The sequence below is a fragment of the Rhamphochromis longiceps genome, linkage group LG5 (assembly GCF_057381845.1).
Source record: "Rhamphochromis longiceps isolate RC_006_pf linkage group LG5, R_longiceps_female_GT1.1, whole genome shotgun sequence".
Lineage (NCBI taxonomy): Eukaryota > Metazoa > Chordata > Actinopteri > Cichliformes > Cichlidae > Rhamphochromis > Rhamphochromis longiceps.
Window position 1 is genome coordinate 37,291,262 of NC_140561.1, and position 24,050 is coordinate 37,315,311.

The 24,050-nt window shown below is 41.8% G+C and overlaps 1 protein-coding gene across 1 annotated transcript; it reads right to left on the reverse strand.

Moving 5' to 3' along the window:
* Positions 1 to 4,744: 4,744 nt before the first annotated feature.
* slc32a1 (solute carrier family 32 member 1) lies at positions 4,745 to 8,322 on the reverse strand. Its single transcript, XM_085408039.1, has 2 exons — positions 7,377 to 8,322; positions 4,745 to 6,231 (listed from the first exon to the last, which is right to left on the reverse strand). The coding sequence occupies exons 1-2, from the start codon at positions 7,767 to 7,769 to the stop codon at positions 5,044 to 5,046; spliced, it is 1,581 nt and encodes a 526-aa protein (XP_085264165.1). The 5' UTR covers positions 7,770 to 8,322; the 3' UTR covers positions 4,745 to 5,043.
* Positions 8,323 to 24,050: the final 15,728 nt, after the last annotated feature.

Sequence of the window (24,050 nt, forward strand, 5' to 3'; positions counted from 1 at the left end):
CTATGTACGACCGCACGTCTGATGGAGACTGTACAAGATAAACACGAGGGTGTAGCTGATGTATGAAAATCTGCTTCTATCTCTGACTTTAAAACCACTTGGTGGAACAGTATTTTGGTTTGCAAATATTTTGAGCCACTTAGCTATATTTGTTATCTTTTTTTTTTTTTTAAACTTAATGTTTTCTGTCTTACCTGAACTTTCTTTCTGTGGCATTCTGTTTCCTGTAAATATTTTACTGTCTGCAGAATTATGAGAGTTTTACTGAGCTTTTCTAAAACGTCGTTACTTGAAATTGAAAAATAAATTATCATCAAAGACTCTCACTCTGGAATTTGTCCAGTGTGTATTTAACAGTTTTTGTGTTTCAGGCTCAGTTATTTTACTCAGTAACCTGTCTTCACACTGACGTTTGAGTGAGGCGCTCTCATCGACTTCATACACCTCCAGCTGTGTCCAGGCTGCACAGGGAGCTGGTAGAAGAATTTGTCATTTATGAAAAGTTCCTGTTTCATTTATTTGTAATGTAAGTGTGACTTGTGGGTCTGTGGTAACTGGATTGGTTAGATATTTGTTTTGAGGGAGTGTGTGAGTCCTAAATAAGTGGAATTGACTTTAATTTCAATAAGTCACAGATTAAAACTGCATGTGCCAAATATGAAAAACATGTTAAAGGTTTGCTGACCTGTCTTGACCATGATGTTTTGTTCTTTCCTGTTGTGAAATTCACACTTTTATTTAGGATTCTCTGACACAGTCTGTAGAGCTTTTCTACTCAATAAGCAACCAACTTTTTACTACATGCTGCCTTCAGTGGGCCTGCAAGCAATTTGGAATTCAGTTATACAGTGGGGCAAAAAAGTATTTAGTCAGCCACCGATTGTGCAAGTTCCTCCACTTAAAATGATGACAGAGGTCAGTAATTTGCACCAGAGGTACACTTCAACTGTGAGAGACAGAATGTGAAAAAAAAAAATCCATGAATCCACATGGTAGGATTTGTAAAGAATTTATTCGTAAATCAGGGTGGAAAATAAGTATTTGGTCACCTCAAACAAGGAAAATCTCTGTCTCTCACAGACCTGTAACGTCTTCTGTAAGAAGCTTTTCTATCCCCCACTCGTTACCTGTATGAATGGCACCTGTTTGAACTCATCATCTGTATAAAAGACACCTGTCCACAGCCTCAAACAGTCAGACTCCAAACTCCGCCATGGCCAAGACCAAAGAGCTCTCGAAGGACACCAGGAAAAGTATTGTAGACCTGCACCAGACTGGGAAGAGTGAATCTACAATAGGCAAGCAGCTTGGTGTGAAAAAATCAACTGTGGGAGCAATCATCAGAAAATGGAAGACATACAAGACCACTGATAATCTCCCTCGATCTGGGGCTCCACGCAAGATCTCATCCCGTGGGGTCAAAATGATCATGAGAACGGTGAGCAAAGATCCCAGAACCACACGGGGGGACCTGGTGAATGACCTGCAGAGAGCTGGGACCAAAGTAACAAAGGTCACCATCAGTAACACACTACAACGGCAGGGAATCAAATCCCGCAGTGCCAGACGTGTTCCGCTGCTGAAGCCAGTGCATGTCCAGGCCCGTCTGAAGTTTGCCAGAGAGCACATGGATGATACAGCAGAGGATTGGGAGAATGTCATGTGGTCAGATGAAACCAAAGTAGAACTTTTTGGTATAAACTCAACTCGTCGTGTTTGGAGGAAGAAGAATACTGAGTTGCATCCCAAGAACACCATACCTACTGTGAAGCATGGGGGTGGAAACATCATGCTATGGGGCTGTTTTTCTGCCAATGGGACAGGACGACTGATCCGTGTTAAGGACAGAATGAATGGGGCCATGTATCGTGAGATTTTGAGCCAAAACCTCCTTCCATCAGTGAGAACTTTGAAGATGAAACGAGGCTGGGTCTTCCAACATGACAATGATCCAAAACACACCGCCCGGGCAACAAAGGAGTGGCTCCGTAAGAAGCATTTGAAAGTCCTGGAGTGGCCTAGCCAGTCTCCAGACCTCAACCCCATAGAAAATCTGTGGCGGGAGTTGAAAGTCCGTGTTGCTCGGCGACAGCCCCAAAACATCACTGCTCTCGAGAAGATCTGCATGGAGGAATGGGCCAAAATACCAGCTACTGTGTGGAAACCTGGTAAAGACCTATAGTAAACGTTTGACCTCTGTTATTGCCAACAAAGGTTATGTTACAAAGTATTGAGTTGTATTTTTGTTATTGACCAAATACTTATTTTCCACCCTGATTTACGAATAAATTCTTTACAAATCCTACCATGTGGATTCATGGATTTTTTTTTCACATTCTGTCTCTCACAGTTGAAGTGTACCTCTGGTGCAAATTACTGACCTCTGTCATCATTTTAGGTGGGGGAACTTGCACAATCGGTGGCTGACTAAATACTTTTTTGCCCCACTGTACTTTTGGCCAAAGACCATCTGACAAGCATAATGTAAGAGCTGGGACTGAATCTGTAGATAATTTGCCTCCTGAGCCACACCTGTGGATGGAGTGCCTCAGCATGGTTATACAGCTTATTTCAAAGTTGTATTTAATAAAGCATCAAGAACAACTGTGACCTGCTGTCTTTTAATGTTTACAGTAAAAATAATGTAGTTTTGTCCCGGAATGGTCACGAAAGAACTCGTGCTATTGTGAAAAGATTTTAAGAAATGGAGTCAATAAGTCTCTCTGCTTCCAGCTAGTATTTTCAGTTTGTGTCCACTAGGGGGCTCCCCTGCCATGTGTCACTGAGATCATCACGGGACGATCAGACTCATTTTTAGTAACAAAATTCGTTGTTTTCGTTAATATTTTCAACCCATACATTCCGTAAATTCTGGTTCTATAATGTCATGCTCTCTAGGGTGGCTCACTTAAAATACTGATGCGTGATGGAGTTTTGTTTGTTTTCTATTACACCTTGAAACCAAACTAAGCCTTTTTCTTTTCATTTTTGTTTTTGTCTGCAGTTAAACCTGTGAAGCATCTCCACCTTTTGAGAGCCGTAAATCACATTCAAGCTAGTGAGCTTTGTAAAACCTGTTTTCTGCAGTAACCCCGCCTTTAAATGCGCACTCATTTTGATGGGTTCCGCGCTATAAGGAAAATCCATACCTGACTGACTAGTATGGCGCACTTGGTAAAGTTGAAACTTGACAGCTTGAGAGGAGGCGGGATAAAATCAACAGAGTGGATAAACAGGTCGGCCATGAGGCCCTGATGAGTGCCTGCAGCAGAAAATCTGTCGACATTTTATGTGAACACGCAGGAATGTGAGGCCTGGTGGAAAACGTGCGCGCTGTGGATGTCTCTGCAGACTCAGGTCTATGACGGGTGGAGCTGAAACGGTAATCGGATTGTGTAGTAGTAGTAGTATGACCACATACCCTCCTCTCACTCACTCGCACACACATTATATGGTTATTTTTCTAAGTCACGGGCCTGCGCAGTCTTAACTCTGCGCGTTGAACCTCAGTTTGAATTTAACAAATATGAATGCGACTAACCATCGTTTTCTATCTTTTATTATAGAGAAAAAAATACATGTTCTGACCGATTCTCGTTTTACATAAAACCACACACATTTTTACAATATAATTTCACTTATTTCTTTATTCTTTAATATTAATTTTCACGATATATGATAACGACTTTGAGATATACATTCCATCTTTTTGAAACCACAATAACACACTACACATACGGTTTTATAACATTTCCACAGGACCCATTGGATTGCACAGAATGAAAAATGTCTGTATGCACATTTTCCTCTTTAACGATCTCTCTCTTTTAGATTTTCAGACACCGAATTTTTTTTTTCCGAGACATGAGATTTTCAAAATTAATTAGAAATAAAAAACGAACAGGCCGCGTGTGTGTGCGTGCATGTGCGTGTTTTCGTTCTATTTCTTATGTGTGTGTATTATTTCATTTAATACTCCCCGTGTTGCTGAGATCTGTGGGGCTGGACGTTATTGCCGATTGAAAAGTGAATTAAAGTAAATATCGAAGAAAAAAAACAAACCAGGCCTATCAACAAAGCGTTACTATTACACGAGGATGAACCGAAAATTAAAGGATTCTTAAATTTCCACTTCCCAGTTTCAATGTATTTGTGTCTAAAATATCATACATTCAATGCATAGTTTGTTTAGCTGCTGTGTACTCTCTGATATTTTGCATTGCCAGAATATTAAATAATCGGGGAAAGTCAATTTTTGCGTATTTCTCAGGAAACTTCACAATTACTTTTTATCGTCTTTACGCCGTCGTGTGTTTCTATCTCTTATTGCCGTTGTCTTATTTTATCTTTTAGATGCACAGGCGTTCGATTTTGGGTTTAATGCCACACTCAAAGCCCGCAGTCAAATTGCGAATCACCTAAAAAAAAAGAAGTGGTGTTGCGTGTGTGCGCGCGTGTGTTTTAATCCCTTTAAAACATCTTAAACATCATTAAATCACAACAAGTCCGTCCATCACAAACTCGAGCGTTACATGAAGTGAAGTCTCGTGTGGGGAAGCACCACAAGAGCGACGAAAAGGCGAACTGCCCTTTTTGCAATTTTGTTTTAAGGTCGATATTGTAAACGTTCACTCCACTGGAAAATATGTATATGTACTCTTGTTGGCATATTTATACAACATGTATTGTCCGTAGGCTAAAGTGTGTCGTGGATGCATTAGATTCCCTCACTGCCACCAACTCTGTGTGTGTGTGTGTGTGTGTGTGTGTGTGTGTGTGTGTGTGTGTGTGTGTGTGTGTGTGTGTGTGTGTGTGTGTGTGTGTGTGTGTGTGTGTGTGTGTGTGTGTGTGGACTGATGCAAGCACTGTATGAGTGCGAAAATGTCCGCGTGTGCTCTGTGCGCACTTTTACGCATGAATTAAGCAGAAGGGACTGCGCTCGCCAGGAAGTCATGTGTTTTTTAAATTTTATTTTATTTTATTTTATTTTTTTCACTAAATGGAGACTTGCAGTTAACATCTAGTTCCAGCAATGGCTTGCAATTATTCTTGTATGTTATATCTAAAAGCCTCTATGAGCCCCTCCATTGAGTGGATGAAACCAGATATGCTGCATATACCTCCTATTACAAAGATGGCGACATCAAAGAAAACCTGGTGCCATAGCAGCTTTCTCCATAAAAGCTTGAGGTGGAAGAGACTGGGAAGCAGAAAGCAAAGGCCTGCGCCCGTCAGGCTGCCGGTGAGGCCCATGAGGAGGGCGAAATGTGGCACATAGATCGCCATGAGCAGGGTGAACACAACAAGGCTACATCGGAGAGTGAGTCCCCAGGACTTTAGGCGTCCATCGCCTCCGTAGCAATCTGGAAAGTAGGCGCGTCCCCCTTCGTTGAAAAATGTTTTCTCTAATACCTCGACAGCAGCGAAAAACGGCAGCGGATACGACAGCAAAGCTTTGGACACGAGGAAGAGGTTGACGACAGCTCGGATGGTTGGGGGCAGGTTGTCTGTGATGACCTCCTTGGTTTCATCAGCCCAGGTCAGGTAGGCCACCAGGGCGAATAGACCCTTGAGGATGCAGGCAGCGATGTGAGTCCAGTTCATCATGCAGTGAAACTCGCTCGGTTTCTGCATGTTCCCCTCCAGAGACGGCAGGAAGATCTGCGAGGTGTAGCTGAACACAATAATCCCAATGGAGATGGGGAATTTCTTGACATCGATGTAAAACTTCACCTTGTCCCAGGCCCAGTCCCTCGCTCTGGAGAGGCAGTACGCTATAACGAGGACGTTAATGACAAAGTGGGCTAACGTGCAAAGCAAGCTGAACTTGGAGACGGCTTTCAGGTTCTTGAGAAAGGCGCAGGGGAGGAGAGCAGCGGTGGCGATGATGGCCCAGGACTTCTGGGAAATTGGCATGTTGGGGAAGCTGTTGTACATGAGATTACCGCTGACCACCACGTACAGGATGCAAGTCATCACTAGCTCTATGATTTGGGCTACATTCACGATATGGCCACCTAGAGACGGGAATCTGGGCGCGCAGCAAGCGTTGGCAATGTCCACATAAGAATCCCTCACACGGACGAGCTGTCCGTCTTCGTCCTCCTCGTACAGGCAGGCAATGAGGATTTTCCCCGTGTAGCAGCACACCACAGCGGCGAAAATAATGAGAAAGAGTCCGAGGTATCCTCCGTGCAGGATGGCGTAGGGCAGGCCCAGAACGAACATCCCCTACAAACACAGACAAATAAAGCATCGCTAATATTAGGCTGTGCGCTATATTAAGTTGTTAAATGAAAAGTATTAATTTAATCATTAATTATTTTTCTTATCATAGTATTTTTTATTCGTGTAACTAGATGATGTTTTAATGTGTGCTTTGAGGCTGCTCTGCCCGACCCTTCAGTGAATCTCACTCCCCTTTTCATGTTGTGGGTTTTCCACTTGGCTTTGAGCGCATCTGCCCGCTTCTGACGTCATCACGAGCTGGAGGAGACACACTCTGACGTCAGGGTGACTGCCGCGACCACAGCCCCGATAAAGCATAAAAAGGATTGCGTCTAGAGGGATTTTTGTCGCATAGCCTCCACACACACGCGCGCACGCGTACACACAGGCTCTCTCGAGTAAATGCTCCACTTTAAAGTGGTGATTTTTTTTCCCCACATGAAAAGATAAAATCAAAAATAAATACTTTTTCGAAATGCAGCTTTTTGCACACACACTGATCTCTGTAATTTGAAATTTCATATTTTTCAGCCGCGTCTTTATGGTTTTAGTCTAAAATGTCACTTGGACTTGATCATAAAACCAATTTTCCTGCATAACTACAGTGTTATTCTTACTTTTAACTTAGCTGGATTTAGATTTTAATATAAACAAAATTATAAAACATTTTTAAAATGCAGGTTTTGGTTTTCTTTTTATTCTAGAGTCTACACAAAAATTCCTCCATCCACTTATTTATTCCCACGCGGAGTATTGTGAGAGCATTTATCGGGGACGTGCAACAGCTACACAGCACATTACTCCAGACAAAGAATGTGCATGTCGAGAAAAGGAGGGGGCCAGGGCATCAACTATCCCCCCCCTTTATAGCGCATAAACGTCTAAAAAATCTCTGCACTGTTGTGATCAGAGATCATGAGAACGCACTTAAAAGGTTTAAAGAAAGTGGATATTTGCCAGACTTTAATTTAAAAACCAGCCACTTCACAAAGTTGCTTCAAAGGGAAAAGCCTGCTGATTTTTTTTCTTTGTGTATAATTATTTTGATGTGTTCGTAGATATTTATTTATCTCGAATTTCTCGGATGCTTCGGAAGCGGCTCAACCATTTGGAACCCAGAACAATCCGTGGAGGGGGTGCGTTTTTACCTGGATTGCGTTCGTGACGTTCCAGCCCGCCTCCCAAGCGGTGATTTTTGGTCTGACTTCGGTCAACTCGTTCGTCGGATCTCCGTCCTTTGAGGCAGAGTGCGGTGGACCGGTGCCGTCCCTCTGGTAGTGGCTGTCCCCATCCAGTGCGCCTCCATCTCCGCTCCCCTCTCCCCCCATTTCATCGGATGTTAAAATGTCCATCTGCATGCCTTGCCGGTGGTCGTAGTCCAGGTCATCGCAGGCGGCGAAACCCAGAGCCTCTTCGTCGGTGGCGGCCTGAAACCCCATCCTGGCGAACATCCCGCTCACCTTTGCCTGGGATTTGTTGGACACAGCCGTGGCTGCATTTGTCAGTTTATTGGAAAGCTTGCTTCTGATTAACGTCGCCATTTTTCGAACCTCTCCGGATTCCGAACTGTCTGCAGCTTAATTAGTGTTTGTCTCCTCCAGTCAGTAAAAAAAAATGAGGCTACTTTGGATTGCAGCTCTTGATTCTCTGCATTAGATAAAGCCACGAAGGAAAGCGCAAATGTTGGTTGAAGACACCGTCGGTTTTCAGTTGCTATCTCCACTTTTTAGTCACTGCTCGTCTGCAGCCTGTCGTTATCCCCAGGTTCATGTCACCTTCAGACGTCGCTGCTCCGTTTCTGCATCTTGGCACTGCGCTCTGATGCTCGACGCGTAGCGCACCTTCTCAGTCTCTGAGGCAGTTCAGCGGCGTGCGCAAAAGCTTTACGCACGACAAAAGGCGAGCCACAGGTTCTTGCAGGCCTGTAAGATCGCTTTCTTTTGGGTTATAAGGTGGCAGGCAGCGCTTCCAGGAGTTACTTCTCGTCTTTCAGGTGCCTTTACTGATGCCAATGCGGTACCGTGGAGCCCGGGGGGGAGGCAGGGAGGAGACACGTGTCCTCACCAGCCTGCCAATGCAAAGCACGTCTCCAGCCCTCCCAGTGCCCCACCAGGAGAAAACGGGAGAGATTTGCTGCATTTCTAGGGGAGGTGCTTGCAGTACCCCCACCACCCCCAACCCATAATCTATAATACCTCATCCCAACAACCAATGGCATTCCGGGGGCCTCAAACCTTGCATAACTTTACCCATATAAAAGGAAGCTGAAATTTGACGAAACCCCAAGCTCTCCGGACCAGATTGTATGATGTAGGAATAAAAGGTGTAATTATTTCTTCTTTTATCAAATGTCATTTCTTTTTAAGAAGAAGAGGACGCGGAGCAGCGTAATAGTTAACTTAATTGTTTCTGGGATTACCTGGATCGGGGTTTCAAACATCGCTTTGGGGTTGATTAATTGATCAGGGGATGTGATCTCGCGCGTTTTGTCTTTGCTAAAAGGTGGTAAGACGTAGAATTTGAGCTTGTGTTTGAAACCCGCAGCTCAATTAGTGGCTCTATTGCAGGCTGAAGCCTTCATTCAGCATACTCATTCATTCACTCACATTCACTCATTCATGATTTTGCATCTGTGATGTTACAGTCTGACCCGTGGCGATGCTCCCTTTAAGAAAACTATATTTCGCTGCGAGATTTATTCATTAAGAAAATAAAATACGTAGTTTGAACATAAAAAACGTGACAGGGGATTAGTGATATGTCAGCCTGAATTAAACCCAGATGATTGGGTCTGATATTTTATTTGGGTGCCAACAAACTATCTTCTAAACATACCGTAAGTAGAATTAATAAATATCCTTATTTTAACTTTTGGCTGATCTGAGTTCTCCTCATCTTTACAAAAAATGCTTGAAATCCTTCGGCTTTTATTTGTTTTTGTAAATGTAGGTTAAGTGAGGCGGTAACAAAGGCTCAAATTGCTGTAAACGGTTTGTTGACATTGCCTTGTCACTAGCACTTTGTGCGATGTGCACACCATGCTCAGTGTTTCCCCAGGCTGCAGTATCAGAGTTCATCGCCGTAACACAAAGCCGGGGCCTTGCTCAGTACGAGAAAAAAGCAAAAAAGAAGCCTGAACTAACAGACAGTGTGCTGCATTGCTGTCTGTGTGAGTTCCATTGGGAGAGCATTTACTTGGACCTGAGAATAAATAATGCGGCCTATTAAAAGCTTTCACGTTGGGTTCTTCAATAGCTTGTAACCCGATAAGACCAGAAATGCATCTCCCTAGAAATACAGCTGACTCATCTCCAGTTGGCCATCAGCAAACAGCAACCACAAAATCAGACAATATCAAACTGTTTTTTCCCAGTATTTTTTTAACACTCCATAACTATTAAGAGCCATTATATTAAACTATAATTAACCATTTTGCTTCAAATGAATCGCGTGATGTAAACCTTTTAGCAAAATAGCTAGAAAGATGTATTTTTCTTCTCTCTGTAGCAGAATTGAACGGTGTCAAGCCAAATCCACCCCGGAGCCAAACTGCATCACGACGATCGCGCTGACTGGCTCAGACTGGAGTGCAGGCCTGCTCTTTATCGGGCCTGTGCATCAGCATTAAAAGCTTAAATCAGTGCGTTTGAATCAGAAAATACGAGGCAAACGCGCCTTTGTGTGCCTTTTTTCCCTTTAAACTTCCAGCTGTGGGAACGAAAATGGCCGCTTTCACTTGGCCTGAATGAAGGAGTTAATGACAGAGGCTGTTATCAGCGGGCTGCAGCCCTCCTCTGATCTGCGCTCCGCACTGTCTGATGAAGTGTGCTGCGAGATGAAAAGAGCAGCCGTGACACCACCAGCCAGCAGGTTACAGCGGCTGCAGACCTCCTCACGACCTGCTGTACACATAATAATAATAATAATAATAATAATAATAATAATAATAATAATAATAATAATAATAATAATAATAATAATAATAATACATTTGTGGATATTTGGTCTGACTCTGCAGTAAAAGTTTGGTTTTATGGTCATGTGATGACGCAAAATCGTGCACAAGGATAACAAACAACTTTCAAACAAATAAGAGCCCTTTTTCTGTCATGTCACATTATTATTATTGTTATTATTGTTATTATTATTATTATTATTATTATTGTTGTTGTTGTTATTATTGTTATTATTGTTATTATTAATAATAATAAAATGATAAACTGGCAGAATGAGCTAGTATTCGTTGTGTTTGTATCCGAGCACGCTGCTGTGATATCCTTGCAAGAAAGTGATCCCCCCCCACCCCCCAGTTTATCACCCATCCCGAGAGTCGTCAGAGGGTCAGGGTGCCACGTCCCAGGAGGATCCACATCTCTGTCGACACAGATATGGCCGATCAAAGCTCTTTGTCTAGTTTGCGCTGCTTTTGTATGTTGACTCACATGTTCGAGTCATCTACGTTGCCATTCGGCCTTTTTTGTGGTGGAAGAATCCAAAATTGCATCGTGATCTCAGTTTGTCCTCAGATTCATTTTTATTTCAGTATTTCAGCCCACGCACCCCCACCGCATGCACAGCTTTCCCTCCCTCCCATCTCTCTCCTCAGTGTCTCAGCCCCCTCCCGGCCCTACATTTTTTTTTCTTTAAAAATTTCGCATTACACACATGGGTGAGCTGGCACAAGACCCCCACCCACCCCGCCCCTCCCCATTTCTCGATTCATAAAATAATTTTCAATTGCAGGAAACATTTTCTCTCAGAAAGATCATTCCGAGAACAAGGCCGAACAAATAAATAACCGAATAAACCGGGGCGGCAGTTTGCTTTTGTTGGCCACCATAAACCAGACTATTGGATCAAAAGGAAAATTATACTTAGGCTAATGTTGGGCTTCTGACGTCTTTACGCCGGTGCAGTGTCAAAGATTAACAGTGGTTTTATGTTACCATGGCATCGCTGAATACAATTATAGTCAACTTTTGCTTTTGCAGCGTCTGCAGTTCAGCCATGAATGTTTTCAATGAAACAATAGAAAGATATGGCACTGTGCCACTATTTGTGTGTTTGTGTGTTTGGCGCACGAACCAAGCCGAGCCGACACGAGACAGCGATGCCAACAAAACGCGCACATGCGGCCGTTTTAATGTGGGGGTTTTTGGTTAAGATTTCTGGATCCTGTGCCATATTACCTTCCATTTAACCCACGACTGTCCGGCTGCTGCGCCTGCTCAGCGAGGCAGAAAATACCACCCCAACACTCCTCAATTAATAAGGGACGGTGAAATGGCACTCTTCGCTCTCTGGGGATTAGAGCAGGGAAATTAGCCCACATCAGGCTAATCAGAGGACCTCAGAGTCCATTAACATTTGCATCACAATCACAGGTAGCGCTCTGCCTGTGCTATCGACTGGATTGTGTGTTGTCTGCTGTGAATCGTTTGGAAAGCAGAGAGAAAAGAATATTTCTCTGTGCCACGTGAACCACGCATCACTTTCAGCCGAGTGTTTTTGTCTTTTTTATATATATTCCTGCAGGATTTGGGTTCAGGGAACTTTATTATAAGTTATACCTGAAATCTAAACTTTAGATTAGGCCAGAAAAAAGCGTGAGATTAACTTTATGGGTATTACCGCTTAAACCTCGCATTACAAAAAAACACTTAAGTCAAACTGACACCAGCAGTCAGCACAGCTGAGACAGGTGTCCCTCAAAGTGGGCTACCGGTGCCTTCTGTAGGAGGAGGTCCTCGTCAAAATGTGTTCATATGAATGCGTAATTTTGCCGTATCAGCCACGTCGTCTGTGCGTAATTTCCCTAGTTTAAACATTTTAATTACAAATCAAGCATTTAAAGCTTGTATAGATATGCAGAGTAGAGCTCACATTATCATATTTTTTCTGACCTCACTGTGCTGCAGCCGAGCCGTTAGACAACCACAGCCGCCGCCCACTTCCACGAAGAGTAATCCAGGTGGCCTGCAGTGGTAAACCACTAAGAGCCTTTTCATTACTCCTAATGCGCCTGTTTAATGGCTTATTATGGGCTCCCGTGAGACTTCCACATTGATGGGTTTGTATTAGTCCTGCTTGGTGGCTTCTGTCTGCACGACAACAATGACAAATAGCAAGAGGAATTCTTCTACTCTATCTATCTATCTATCTATCTATCTATCTATCTATCTATCTATCTATCTATCTATCTATCTATCTATCTATCTATCTATCTATCTATCTATCTATCTATCTATCTATCTATCTATCTATCTATCTATCTATCTATCTATCTATCTATCTATCTATCTATCTATTATATTATATTATATTATATTATATTATATTATATCATTAATATAAACTGAAAGCATTGGTGAGTGTACTCCTTCTCCTCCTGCTTGTGTATTTGATATAAAACGCTCCCCAGACGCTGTTTTGCTGTTAACCCACAGTGACTCCGCTCTCTCCATCACCTTCTGACGTCCCCCTTGCTGGATCGGCTCGGGTTCACTCTCCTGCTGTGACACATTAACATTGTAATTGCCTTTTTTTGAGCACAATAAACGGAGCCAATCCGCTGGGACCTGCACGGCCCGGGGCTGGCACAAAGCTATACCATCGATTTTTCACACACTGCCAGCATAAAAAAAAAAAAAAAAAAAAATCTCAGCCATCACCAGACACAGTTCTGACCTGGGCATGCGTGTTTTTCTCTCAGCTCAAATGATGTAGGGTATCTGGTGTATATCTGACACTTGAGATCATGTATTTTGCCCTCGGGTAAAATACATGAGTAGTCTATTAACAGAGCTAATTATTATTTTAAAATGCTCCATTAATCAGTTAAAAATGATTCTAGCCATTCATTTCCATTTTTGTCAGACATAATGTTTGTATGAAGGTGAATAGCACAGCAAGAACCATAAATATCTATCTCACCTAATCTCCAACCTCCAACACAGTTAGAACTCCTACTCGTGTGTGTTTGTTGTCTAACAGTGTGTGTGTGTGTGGTCTTGTCACCCAGAGTCAAGTCAATAAAGGAGCAGACCTCAGTGGCTGCTTAACGGATGTGTAACAGTTTTGTTCTCATTAAAGTTTTATGCCATGAAAGCAGCGACGTCTTGTCGCTCTCACAGGGATTCCCACGCTTGAATCAGGCTGCACTTTGACTGAGAGAGCTGAAAGGCTCACACGTGTTTCATACTGAAGCACAACACACTCCCTGAGTGAGAGCCTGATAAGCTCAGTGCATGTCAAGCTTTCTGTTCATCTTTTAAAGCACTTATAATGTACATGGCTTCATGTAGCCACCTTATAGAAAAACAGGGTATCTGGTTTAAGAGTCTCACCTTCTGATGTCAGAGATGGGATCTGGTGGCTTGGAGGGATACAGCTGGTGTCCACTTGTCTTACTGGAGGAAAGATTCACTCACAATCAATAGTTATTCTAAATGATCATTTTTATCCCATGGTCTCTGTTTATATAAAAAAGTGGTCACTGAATGGTTTGATGAGTAAAAAATATGTGAAGCGTATCACCAGATCTCAACTCAGCTAAACACTTATTGATAAGCGTATTAGTCGTCTCAACCATCATCACCAAAAGACCAAATCAGGGAACATCTGTAGCAAGATTGGTGTTCACTTCTTCCTTTGATTTGTAGAAACGTAAATAATTATAGCTGTTCTGGTGGTTTACTAAGACACTTTATGTTGGCTTTTTATTGAAATCGTCACATTATTATATAAACATACATTAAATATGAACTATAGCATGGCTACCTTAGCATAAACACTATTTAAACACAGTCTGAATGTCCAACCAACCCTCTAAACTTTGTTACTTAGTTATGTACTCAGTGAACTTTAGGTGTGAACCAATCTAAACAAATATTGGCATATAAAAATACAAATCATATCTGAGCAAGCTTTGGTCGTGTGCAGGTTCAACACTTTATATGGAGAAGAAAACAGAAATTAAATTAAATTTATTGGCTGGAGACAGTCTTTATTTTTTTATTAGAATTTTAAAACATACCTTCTTCCATAAATGATTACTCGCTATAACAGAAATTCCTCCAAATAGCCAATACCTGAATGTTAAGGCATAGATTATAGTTGGTTATTGTGTGTGGTGACTGTATCATCACCACAGTCCCACAAAGGCCTGTTTATACCCGATGCTACCTTCACCAACAGCAGCACACAGCAAAAGTGATGTCACTACTCCTGGTGCTAGCCAGGCTTTGATTTGGTTCAGCTTGTAACCTGGCTAAGGTGGCTTAGGTGGGGTTGCTGGGTAGAAGATGCAATTGTACAAAAAGTTTTCTTCCATTTTAATTATATATCAGAATCGGAATCGTGTTTATTGGCCAAGTATATGTGCAGACACATACAAGGAATTTGGTTCTTAGAAGGGAGATGGCGAGGGGAAAGAAACTGTTCCTATGTCGGTTGGTCCTGGTCTGCAGGCTTCTGTACCGTCTGCCAGAAGAACACAAGTTCAGATATTTCCAAATTATACAGAGGGAGATGCTGCAATGATGTGAAAAGAAGAGACTTTCTAAAGAAACTGCAAAAACCCCACACAAACAAACAAACAACACAAACTCACACCAGCACTGATGTGGAAGTTCTAACTGAGTGGCGACAACTATCATGTCACAGGACATCTCCGAGTTTTCTCTTGAAAGCCTCATCTTTAAAAACTGTTAGCATCTCCCGCTGTATAATCGTCACTGAAATGGCGGGAAAGTGCAACACAGTCGTGCCAGCAGCTGTGAAGTCACTTGTGACAGCATAGAGTACACGCTACTTTTAAACCAGCTGTAAATTAACAGATAGTTTGCTCATAGGTTCCCTTATCAAGTATGCGCAGGAAGCTTTTGATAGTTTCTCTGATGTCAATATTTATGCTAAACTAAGCTAAGATATGCTAACTACAGATTCCTGTTTATCACACAGACAGCATCACCAGGTCACTTGTTTAACTGTGGGTACAGAGATCATAAGAGTACTTTTCAGATTTTGATTTCGTTATCAAAATATGTTACACACACAAAAAAGCACAAGTAAGGCTGTAGCTGACAAATCATTGTGACCGTCTAGTCAGACAAAGACTTTTTTTTTTGTCAGCAGATAATATTTCCTTCCCAATAATGCTATTTTTGATTAACATTCTCTAAAGTCATGTACCGTATGTTATTTTAGTTAAACATTATCGCTAAAAAGTCGTTGGACCCAGATGGACTCAAAATGTTTATTCAAGGTGTACTTCAATCAGATTTTCACAACCCATATACCTTCTTCTGGTTCCATGACTAGATTTGACTTCCTGAGACATAGGTTTTCTTTCTCATTTTTGTACCCTACCTTCCACCTTTTTCAGTTTTCAAGCCTCTCATTAGTACCCAGGGCTTTGCCGAGCTCAAGAGCTGCTGCTAGGCCTTTCACTAAACCGTAGTCGCAGGCAAAAAGCTAACTTTACTCCATCTGCCATTCAAGAAACACTGTCCATCTAACAGAGGATGTGATCTCTTCTAGTAATTAATGTAACCATAGTTTATTCAGTACAGAAGCATCTTAAAATCAGCTAAGATTGTACAGAAGAAAAACATGAATTGTAGGTTTTGTATCCATAAGCAAAAAAAACGAACAAAAAAACCCCACTGGAATATTTTGTTATTTCTTTTGTCCTGAAGTTATTTGCATTTGCTAACCTTTATGTTTTAAAAAAAATATGCCAAGTGCTTCTTCTGATAGCGTAAATTGCTATATTTCTTTTAACAAGAGACTGGATCAAAAGATTAGATGAAACAAATTCAGGTGAGTGATACAGGGAATCCCTTATTTTTAAATTAGCAGCGATGCTTTGTTTATTCTAATGCATCCCAGTGTTTTTATTAGCGTAACCCCTCCATTTCCTCTCCCATCCACTCTGAATGAGTCATTGAAATGCACATCTTGTTTGCAATTGACTACATTCACAACCTGCTGAAAGCTTTTTGTTCAGCCCCTGTGATGTCGGCAGGCCTTCAAACAGCTTTGATTTAATTGAAACTCGCCGTGCTCGTGGAGAGTGCTTGCAGTCTAATAGAGGCAACCGCTGGCCATGTTGCATACAGGTTTAGGAACAAAAACCATGTATGCTTTTGAAAATGGGTTTTTCCCCTCCGTGTCCTCCCCTCCCCCAGCAGTCGAACCGTGCAGCCACTCTGGGCTGTCATTAACTGCTATTGTCAGCAGCACAATCAAGTGCAGGAGCAAAAAAAAAAAAATACTCCAGCACTTATCATGAGCTCAGCCACAGGAGTCACGCACATACAGGAACACACAAAAATGCACAACACACAGCAGGAGAATGGGTGTTACTATTGATTTCTGCGCTGATGTGCGAGACATCGCACAAATACTGAGGCCGGGCTACAAAAGGTGTTTTGTCTTTCGAGAGCTATGATTGTTCTGCGACACCAGGCCAATGACTGAGCTATGTTTAGACTTTAGGTCAGTAAAGCTGTGGACTTCTTCAATCTTCAGTCCGATCTCAGCCACTTTCACCTTCTTATAGAGATAAGTGGCAGCTTAAATATTTTTAAAAAACAATCGCAAATTCAAGAAAGCTCCAAATAGCCCAGAGTTCAGACTGCTCTAAATTTAGTTTTCTACCCTTGGATCTGTATCATGTCAGTGAGAGCGGCCATGCTTAATATGGCCATCTGTGGATGGGAACACACCAGCCCCACCCCTCTGCTATTTAAACCTTCTGTTTGCAAAGGTCAGCCAATGAGGAGAAAGTTGGTTTAAGGTGGAGATAAAGCATCTTGTTTCAAACAGAGGATGAATTTCGGGCCTGCCGAAATTGAATAAGGATTGTTGTGAATTATGCTAAGCTACACAAGTAGAGTCTAGTAGGAATGAACATTTTTGATATGTTAAATATCTACTAATTTCCAGTTGATGCTAGCCTCGAAAAATTCAGTAACATTTGCAAAAAATTACCGTGCACAACTGTCTAATCTAACACTTGTTTAGTGTTTTTGTGGTATTTTCTGTCAGTAAGCAACTGAAATATATAAAACCAAAGGTTTGTTTATTCAAACATAATAATCCAGTATACAAGCTGTCTCTGAGTCCTAAAAAGTGGCTTTAAATCAAAGTTCTTAAAGTAAAAAAAATAGCTGTGATTGGGCAGGATTTAAGATGATTCAGATAATCTGCTCTTCATGACTCTTTGGGTGTCATCCGATCAGATTTTAAATGTGACAGTGACCAAAGCAGTCAAGGCAGTGCAAAAATAACGTAAAAAACATTGATTTATCGATTTAAACATCATTTAATGTAAGCAGCTGACTGAGAGTGCAATCAAAAGACTGTAAAAACGGTACCGATCCGCAAGTCACTCAAGTGTGTTTCTGTTATTCCCTCGAGTCCATCTTTCATTCACTTTCATCGACACACAGAGGTTAATCTCTCCAGTTGGTTTCTGCCTTACTTGTTCTATAGTGAGCTGCATCCCCGAGGGTGACTGCAGTAACACATCTCATACAAACCTGTCAATAAGCCCAACTTCTCCGACCCCGCTTCACGCTGACCCTCAGGCTCCCTCGTCCTGTGTCTCTACATTTCACCGCCGATTGCTTTTTGATCTCCCTCTTGTCCTGTTTGAGCAGAACATAAAGGAGCACATGCACGACTGCAGAGGGCAAATAGACACAGAACGTGGAGAACCATTCTAAGGTATTGAAAAGCCTATAATATGTGAAATTGTGTGCTTGTTCTGTGTCTATTTGCCCTCTGCAGTCGTGCATGTAATACTATCTTTTCTCTTTGGTTGGTTTACATTCCCAAATTCATTAACCTTTGTGTTTTGACAGCAACACAAATCAGGTCCTGTCAGCAGTCTCTCTCCCTGCCGTCTGACCACGGCTTCTTGTTTTCATGTGAAGTGGACATTTTGTTCATGTCTAACAAACACGATGTTACAATCCCAGGTTTTTGTTGTGTATGTTTTGCATCTGAACCCTTTAATGCCCAGTGTATCATATTTCAGATATTTGAGTTTTTAAGAGCGCTACATCATCAGTGTGATTTTTTCCCCCACCTGAAAAACATCAATAAATAGCACAATACATTTTAAAGCAACAAACTGTAAGCAAATGTAAGCAAATAGCCCATCCGGCTACACATCCATTCGCTTCTGCTTATCCTTTTCAGGGTCACGGGGGGCGCTGGAGCGCTTGGACAATTTCAATAAACACTAAATTTTCAAAGAAATTGAATTTTATGGTGATTATTTAATGGTTTAGGCTTTAAAGGGTTAATCCCAAATTTGTTGACGTTGTGTGTCTTTGTATATCTAGTTTCTCCAGCATTCTGGATAATCCCGTCTCTGTTGTCATTTTTAAGGTTAGCCTTCATGTGAAGGCTAACTAGACTAGATTGGAGCCAAACTAGACTTCCTTTTTGGTCCGTGAAGACATTTCAGCTCTCATACCAAAGGCTTCTCTGTCCTATTCATTTATATAGCACCGATTTACAACAGGGGCAGCACGGTGGCATGGTGGTTAGCACTGTTGCCGCACAGCAAGAAGGCCCTGAGTTCATCATTCTGGGGTCTTTCTGTGTGGAGTTTGCATGTTCTCCCTGTGTTTGCGTGGGTTCCCTCCGGTTACTCCGGCTTCCTCCCACCGTCCAAAGACATGCAGTTTGTGGGGATAGGTTAATTGATTAATCCAAATTGTCCATTGGTGTGAGTGTGAGTGTGAGCGCGAATGGTTGTCTGCCCCTGTGTGTTAGCCCTGCAACAGACTGGCGACTTGTCCAGGGTGTACCCCACCTCTCGCCTTATGATAGCTGGGATAGGCTCCAGCGCCCCCCGCGGCCTTGAAAAGGACAAGGGGAAGCGAATGGATGGATTTACAACAGGAGTCACCTTAAGGTGCTTTACATTGAAAGATACCCCAAAAATCACAGGACCCTCTATGAACCACTAGGCAACAGCGGGAAGGAAAAACTCCCTTTTAACAGGAAGAAACGACCAGCAGAACCAGGCTTGGGGAGGGGCGACCATCTGCTGTGAGAAGGTGAGAGGAAGGAGACAGGACAAAAGACACCGTCTGGAAGAGAGCCAGAGATTATTAATAACTAATTATTATTAAACACATAGTGAGTGAAAAGAGGTGATTGAAGAAGAAACACTCAATGGATCATGGGAAACCCCGAGCAGCCAACGTAACTAAGAGAGGATACAGGGTCACCTGATCTAGCCCTAACTATTTTTTTTTTTAAAAAAGGAAAGTTTTAAGTTTAATCTTAAAAGAAGCGAATGTGTTTGTTCCCCCAATCCAAACCCTTGAGCTGGTTCCACAGAAGAGGGGCCCGAAAGCTGAAGGCTCAGCCTCCCATTCTACTTTTAAACACTCTAAGAACCACTGATAAACCAGTCTGAGAGTGAAGTGCTCTACTGGGATGATACTATGAGGCCTTTAAGATACGATGGGGTCTGATTACTCAGGATTTTCTATGTGAGGAGTCCATTTAAGTCCAGCCTAGAAGTAATAAATGCATGAACTAGTTTTTCACCATCACTCTGAAATAGGATGCTTCTAATTTTAGGGATATTGCGTAAATGAATGAAGGCAGTCCTACATATTTGTTCATGGTCTCACTGAAAGACATGCCCTAGACTCCAAGATGCTACTGGAGGCAAAGGTAATACCATCCAGATTAAGCATGTAGTCAAAGATTTTTAAGATAGAGTAAAATAACCTCAATTTTATTTCTAACCAGGAAATTAGAGATTCTAAAAACCGATGTTCGAGGTACTGCAAAGTTATTGACCTACATGATTACAGGGTGACATGAGCCCAGGTTACCTCAGCATGTGACCCAAGAGGAAAATGTCACTGGGTTTAAATATCAGATTTTAGAAGAAGCCTCTTCAATGAGATGTGAAATATCTTCAAGAAGTCCAGTTGTCTTCATTTCCATGACAGACACTGTTCATGTGGCAGTGTTAGGTTTTTACTTTCAAGGGTAATGTTCTCATGTGTTTTGTTGTGTTCTTACTTCCTGCTTTGCTTCTTTTCCCCTCATTTGTGGCTTTTTGTCTCTCCCTTGTTAGTTTCATCAGCCAGTGTGAGCATTATCCAATTGTGCTCCAATTGTACTCCAAACCCTAATCCCATGGTTCCTCACATTTCCGGTGCTTAAATATTTGGATTCTTGTTTTGTTTTAGTGACATGATCGTTTTCTTTCTTGGTTATTTTGCTTGTTGTGCATTGTCCTGACTCTATGTCTTGCCATTTTTGGTCCCTATCCCACTTCCGTGACACACTTCATGCGGCCAAAATAGCTACTAAAAAAGTAGCAGACATTATCTGAGGTAACCACATATTCAGTCACAGGACTGGAAAGTTGAATCCATTTGCATAACCACAAGGACCTGATGCTCCCACATTATTTAATCCTGTGTTTTACATTCCTATAAAAACAAGATCTGGCCATTTATGCAGCAACAGAATTCAGACTATCAGCATGCACCTCTCCCTAATTCAATCTTGAATGTGGCATATCACGGTTCCACCGTTTTTCACCCTCAGGTGGACGTGATACCATCTCGATCGTGCGCTTCTGTTTAGTTGAGATAAACAGCAAACAATATTAAACAGCTCCATATCTGCTCCTTACCCGTTCCCTCTTCTCACACGATCCAGATATGACTCTCACTGCTGACTTATTGCATTTCAATCTCACCACTCTCTGTATTGTCCTCTAATGCCCCCTCACCCCCACCTCTTCTGAATGTATTAGTCTCAACACCACCACCATTAGTGTAGTTGAGCCAGGACCACTTATAGTCAAAAGAAGATTGCCATTTGTGTCTGCACTTATTTATGTTAGATGTTATGGCTTTGCTGGGAGACCTGCATGCCTTTCTGTGTACATATGTAGACTGGATGCAGAAGAGAAACGGACATCAATATCAACAGAAATGGCCCCGTTTAAGAGAGAAACAGTGGAGAAGGAGGAACTATGTGAAGGTGGGTTGCAAAGAGGCTTGCAAATATGAAACAACTGTGAGCAGGCTTAAGCAGCTTATGTAATGTAGTCAGTCCTTTATGACATTTACTCACTTTATATACAAAAGGGTGTCAGCTCAGCCATCAGCTAAAGTGGACTAGACCTGAAATCAGCTGATCTGCCAGGATTGTGGTTGAACTTCACTTCATGGCCTGGCTGGATTAGCACTATGCTCAATGGTTGTGTGTTCAGCCTGTTTCCAGATCTTCTGTAGCGGCTTTAACACCTTGGTCTGGTAAGTGAAATATATAAATAGTAGTGCTGTCTGCGTTAAAATGTTGTTAAAATGACGTTAACGCCATAACCGCATTAACGCGGCAAATCTCTGTTAGCAAGTTAGGGCGGATCGCCCCATGCGTGGGGCTTGATGGCGCTAACACATTAACGAGCTAACTGTGCTAACGCGTTGATGGGGTGCAGCCCAACACACAGGGCAATCCGTGATTGAAGCAATCTGTGCCGAGTTTATCCTTTATTATATTTATGCGTAAAGCACAGAAAACTCAGTTAATAGAATTGTTAAAAGGTCGAACAGGCTGATTGGTGAGTCACAGCTAGGGACTCTGAACTGGACACGGTGTACCCTGCCTCTCACCTATGGCACCTGGGACAAACTTCAGTCCTTCAGTTCTGCACAATTTGTTTATTATAAAATGCTCCCAGATAAACTACAGTATCATTTGTGTCTCTTTTTCTCTAAAACACACAAAAGTTACAGTATAATTATTTCTTCGTGTCGTGTAAAAATGACTTGTTACTTCCTCGTGTGCATACCTTTAAGAATTTAAAGGTACATATAATTCAATACATTCAAATTCCATTTAATTAGAGGAGTCACAGACTGCATCACAAGGTGCTACCTTTGAAGTAAATGTATCAAGATATAGGGTCAATATTCTCCCACGTCTTGTCCTCAATAGTAATAAAAGTATTATAATTACTTGTAACATTGGAGCATTATAATTGAATCTTTGACTCAAAATGTCTAATGCTCTCTGGTTATATGAAAGTTCAAATCATCACTTTCAAATTTAGCTGATGTTTTTGGACCAAATTGTTTGGTGGTTCATTTGGAAATTGGGTTTCTTATTAGCCACTAACACAATAATAATTGTTTAAAGCTCTGAAATTGTTGAGTATGTTTGACTGTGTCTGTCTCTTTGTTATTGGTCGTCATTAACAGTTCTGCCTTCTCTTTGTTTCCTTCATATCTCCTGCTTTCCTCTCTACAAGCCTTTCGTTTTCCTCGTTCATTGTCTTATTATTTAATCTTTATCCTCCCTTATCCCTCACTTGCCCTTGCTCCTGTCCCTCTCCTCCCTTCGTGCAAGCACTCTCTTTCTCTTTCTTTGTTGTGATCATACCTCCATCCAGGCACCTGACTGCAGATAATCACCCAAGAAGAAGAAAGAGAAAAGCTCAGTTTTTATCTGCAGCCACAGCTGCAATTCATTGTAGAATTGTGAATGACAGAGATTAATAGCACCCCCTCACTCTCTCCATCTCTCCCTTTTTCCCCCTCCTTTCCTCCACTTTCAGTCAGTGCTTTCTCCTACAGCTGGTGCTTTCTGAAGGGTGAAAAGACCCAGCTTCATTTGAATGCCCCATTTTGAATTTGCTGCACAGCAGCTGTAAATTATGGGCTTTTGTAGGAGGAGATGATGATCATGTCACACATGAAGTTGCACATTATGAAAGTAGAAATATCCCCTCCTTGTTTTTTACATATAGGAACACATTTCATAACATTTTAACTTCTATTAACTATTTAGTTTAAATAAGTTTGTTTACAGGGAAATTAAAGTGACTTATCATCAAAGCCAGTTTAAATGATGGAGGGAGAAGGGAGGTGCTATTAAAAGACTCGTTTGCTCTTGCAATTAGAAAAAGGACAATTTTGACCCAAGGCAGCATAGCCCAGTGTGATTTAAATGGCAGAGGGGAGGAGTGGTTTGCAGAGCTCTGTGTAAATGGCACACTGGCAGGTTGAACAAAAACACTTTGCTGCGGCTGAGACGAGAGGGGAGACGGAACAGATCCGGGCTACAACCTGCACTGACTCCCTGTCCTTTTCTATAAACGTCATACTGGAGCTTCATCTTTTTGATTTTTCCTCTTCTAAACCCTAAAAACAATGCAAATTTCTTTAAAAACGTATTTATTTTTTGCCAAAGCTTGGTATACGAAAATCGCAGCACCCTGATGAAAATCTGCCATCAGTGTGTTACGTTGTACCTCAATCTTTTCCTTTTAGGAACATTTAAATAAATTCATTTTATTCTCCTGTCCTAAGTGTACATGCTTAAAGACCCTCTTTACTCAAAAATGAAACTAATAATTAATCAGTGTTGTTGCTCCTCACCGAGACCGTTTGAATGATGGCTTCTTCCTGTTTAAATGGAGTTCCTTCTCCAAATCCGCCATCAAATGATTGCTTTTAACCTTAGTGGGTTTCTAAATGTTTGATTCTACAAAACTGGACTGCATAAAATCCTTGTTTTCAGATAACTTTCTCTGGTTGAAAGTGGATAAAGCTGAAGTCCTTATTTGTGTCCCAGCCCGCTTCAAATCTGGGTTTGCGCTCTTCTATATCAAAACAACTTTTAGAAACCTGGGAGAGAAACTTCACGGGGGAACTGTTACTCTGTTTTGCATATCAAAGAACTGCTTCTGTTCTGTTTTCATCAGTTGAGAAAAATCAGTAAAATCTCATCTGGACATTTTTGTTCAGGCTTTTATCTCA

Excerpts from the sequence above, each read along its gene's own strand:
- slc32a1 (XM_085408039.1), bottom strand. The coding sequence starts at position 7,769 with ATGGCGACGTTAATCAGAAGCAAGCTTTCCAATAAACTGACAAATGCA. Across the intron at positions 6,232-7,376 it reads ACGTCACGAACGCAATCCAG|GGGATGTTCGTTCTGGGCCT; the intron begins GTAAAAACGCAC and ends CTGTGTTTGTAG.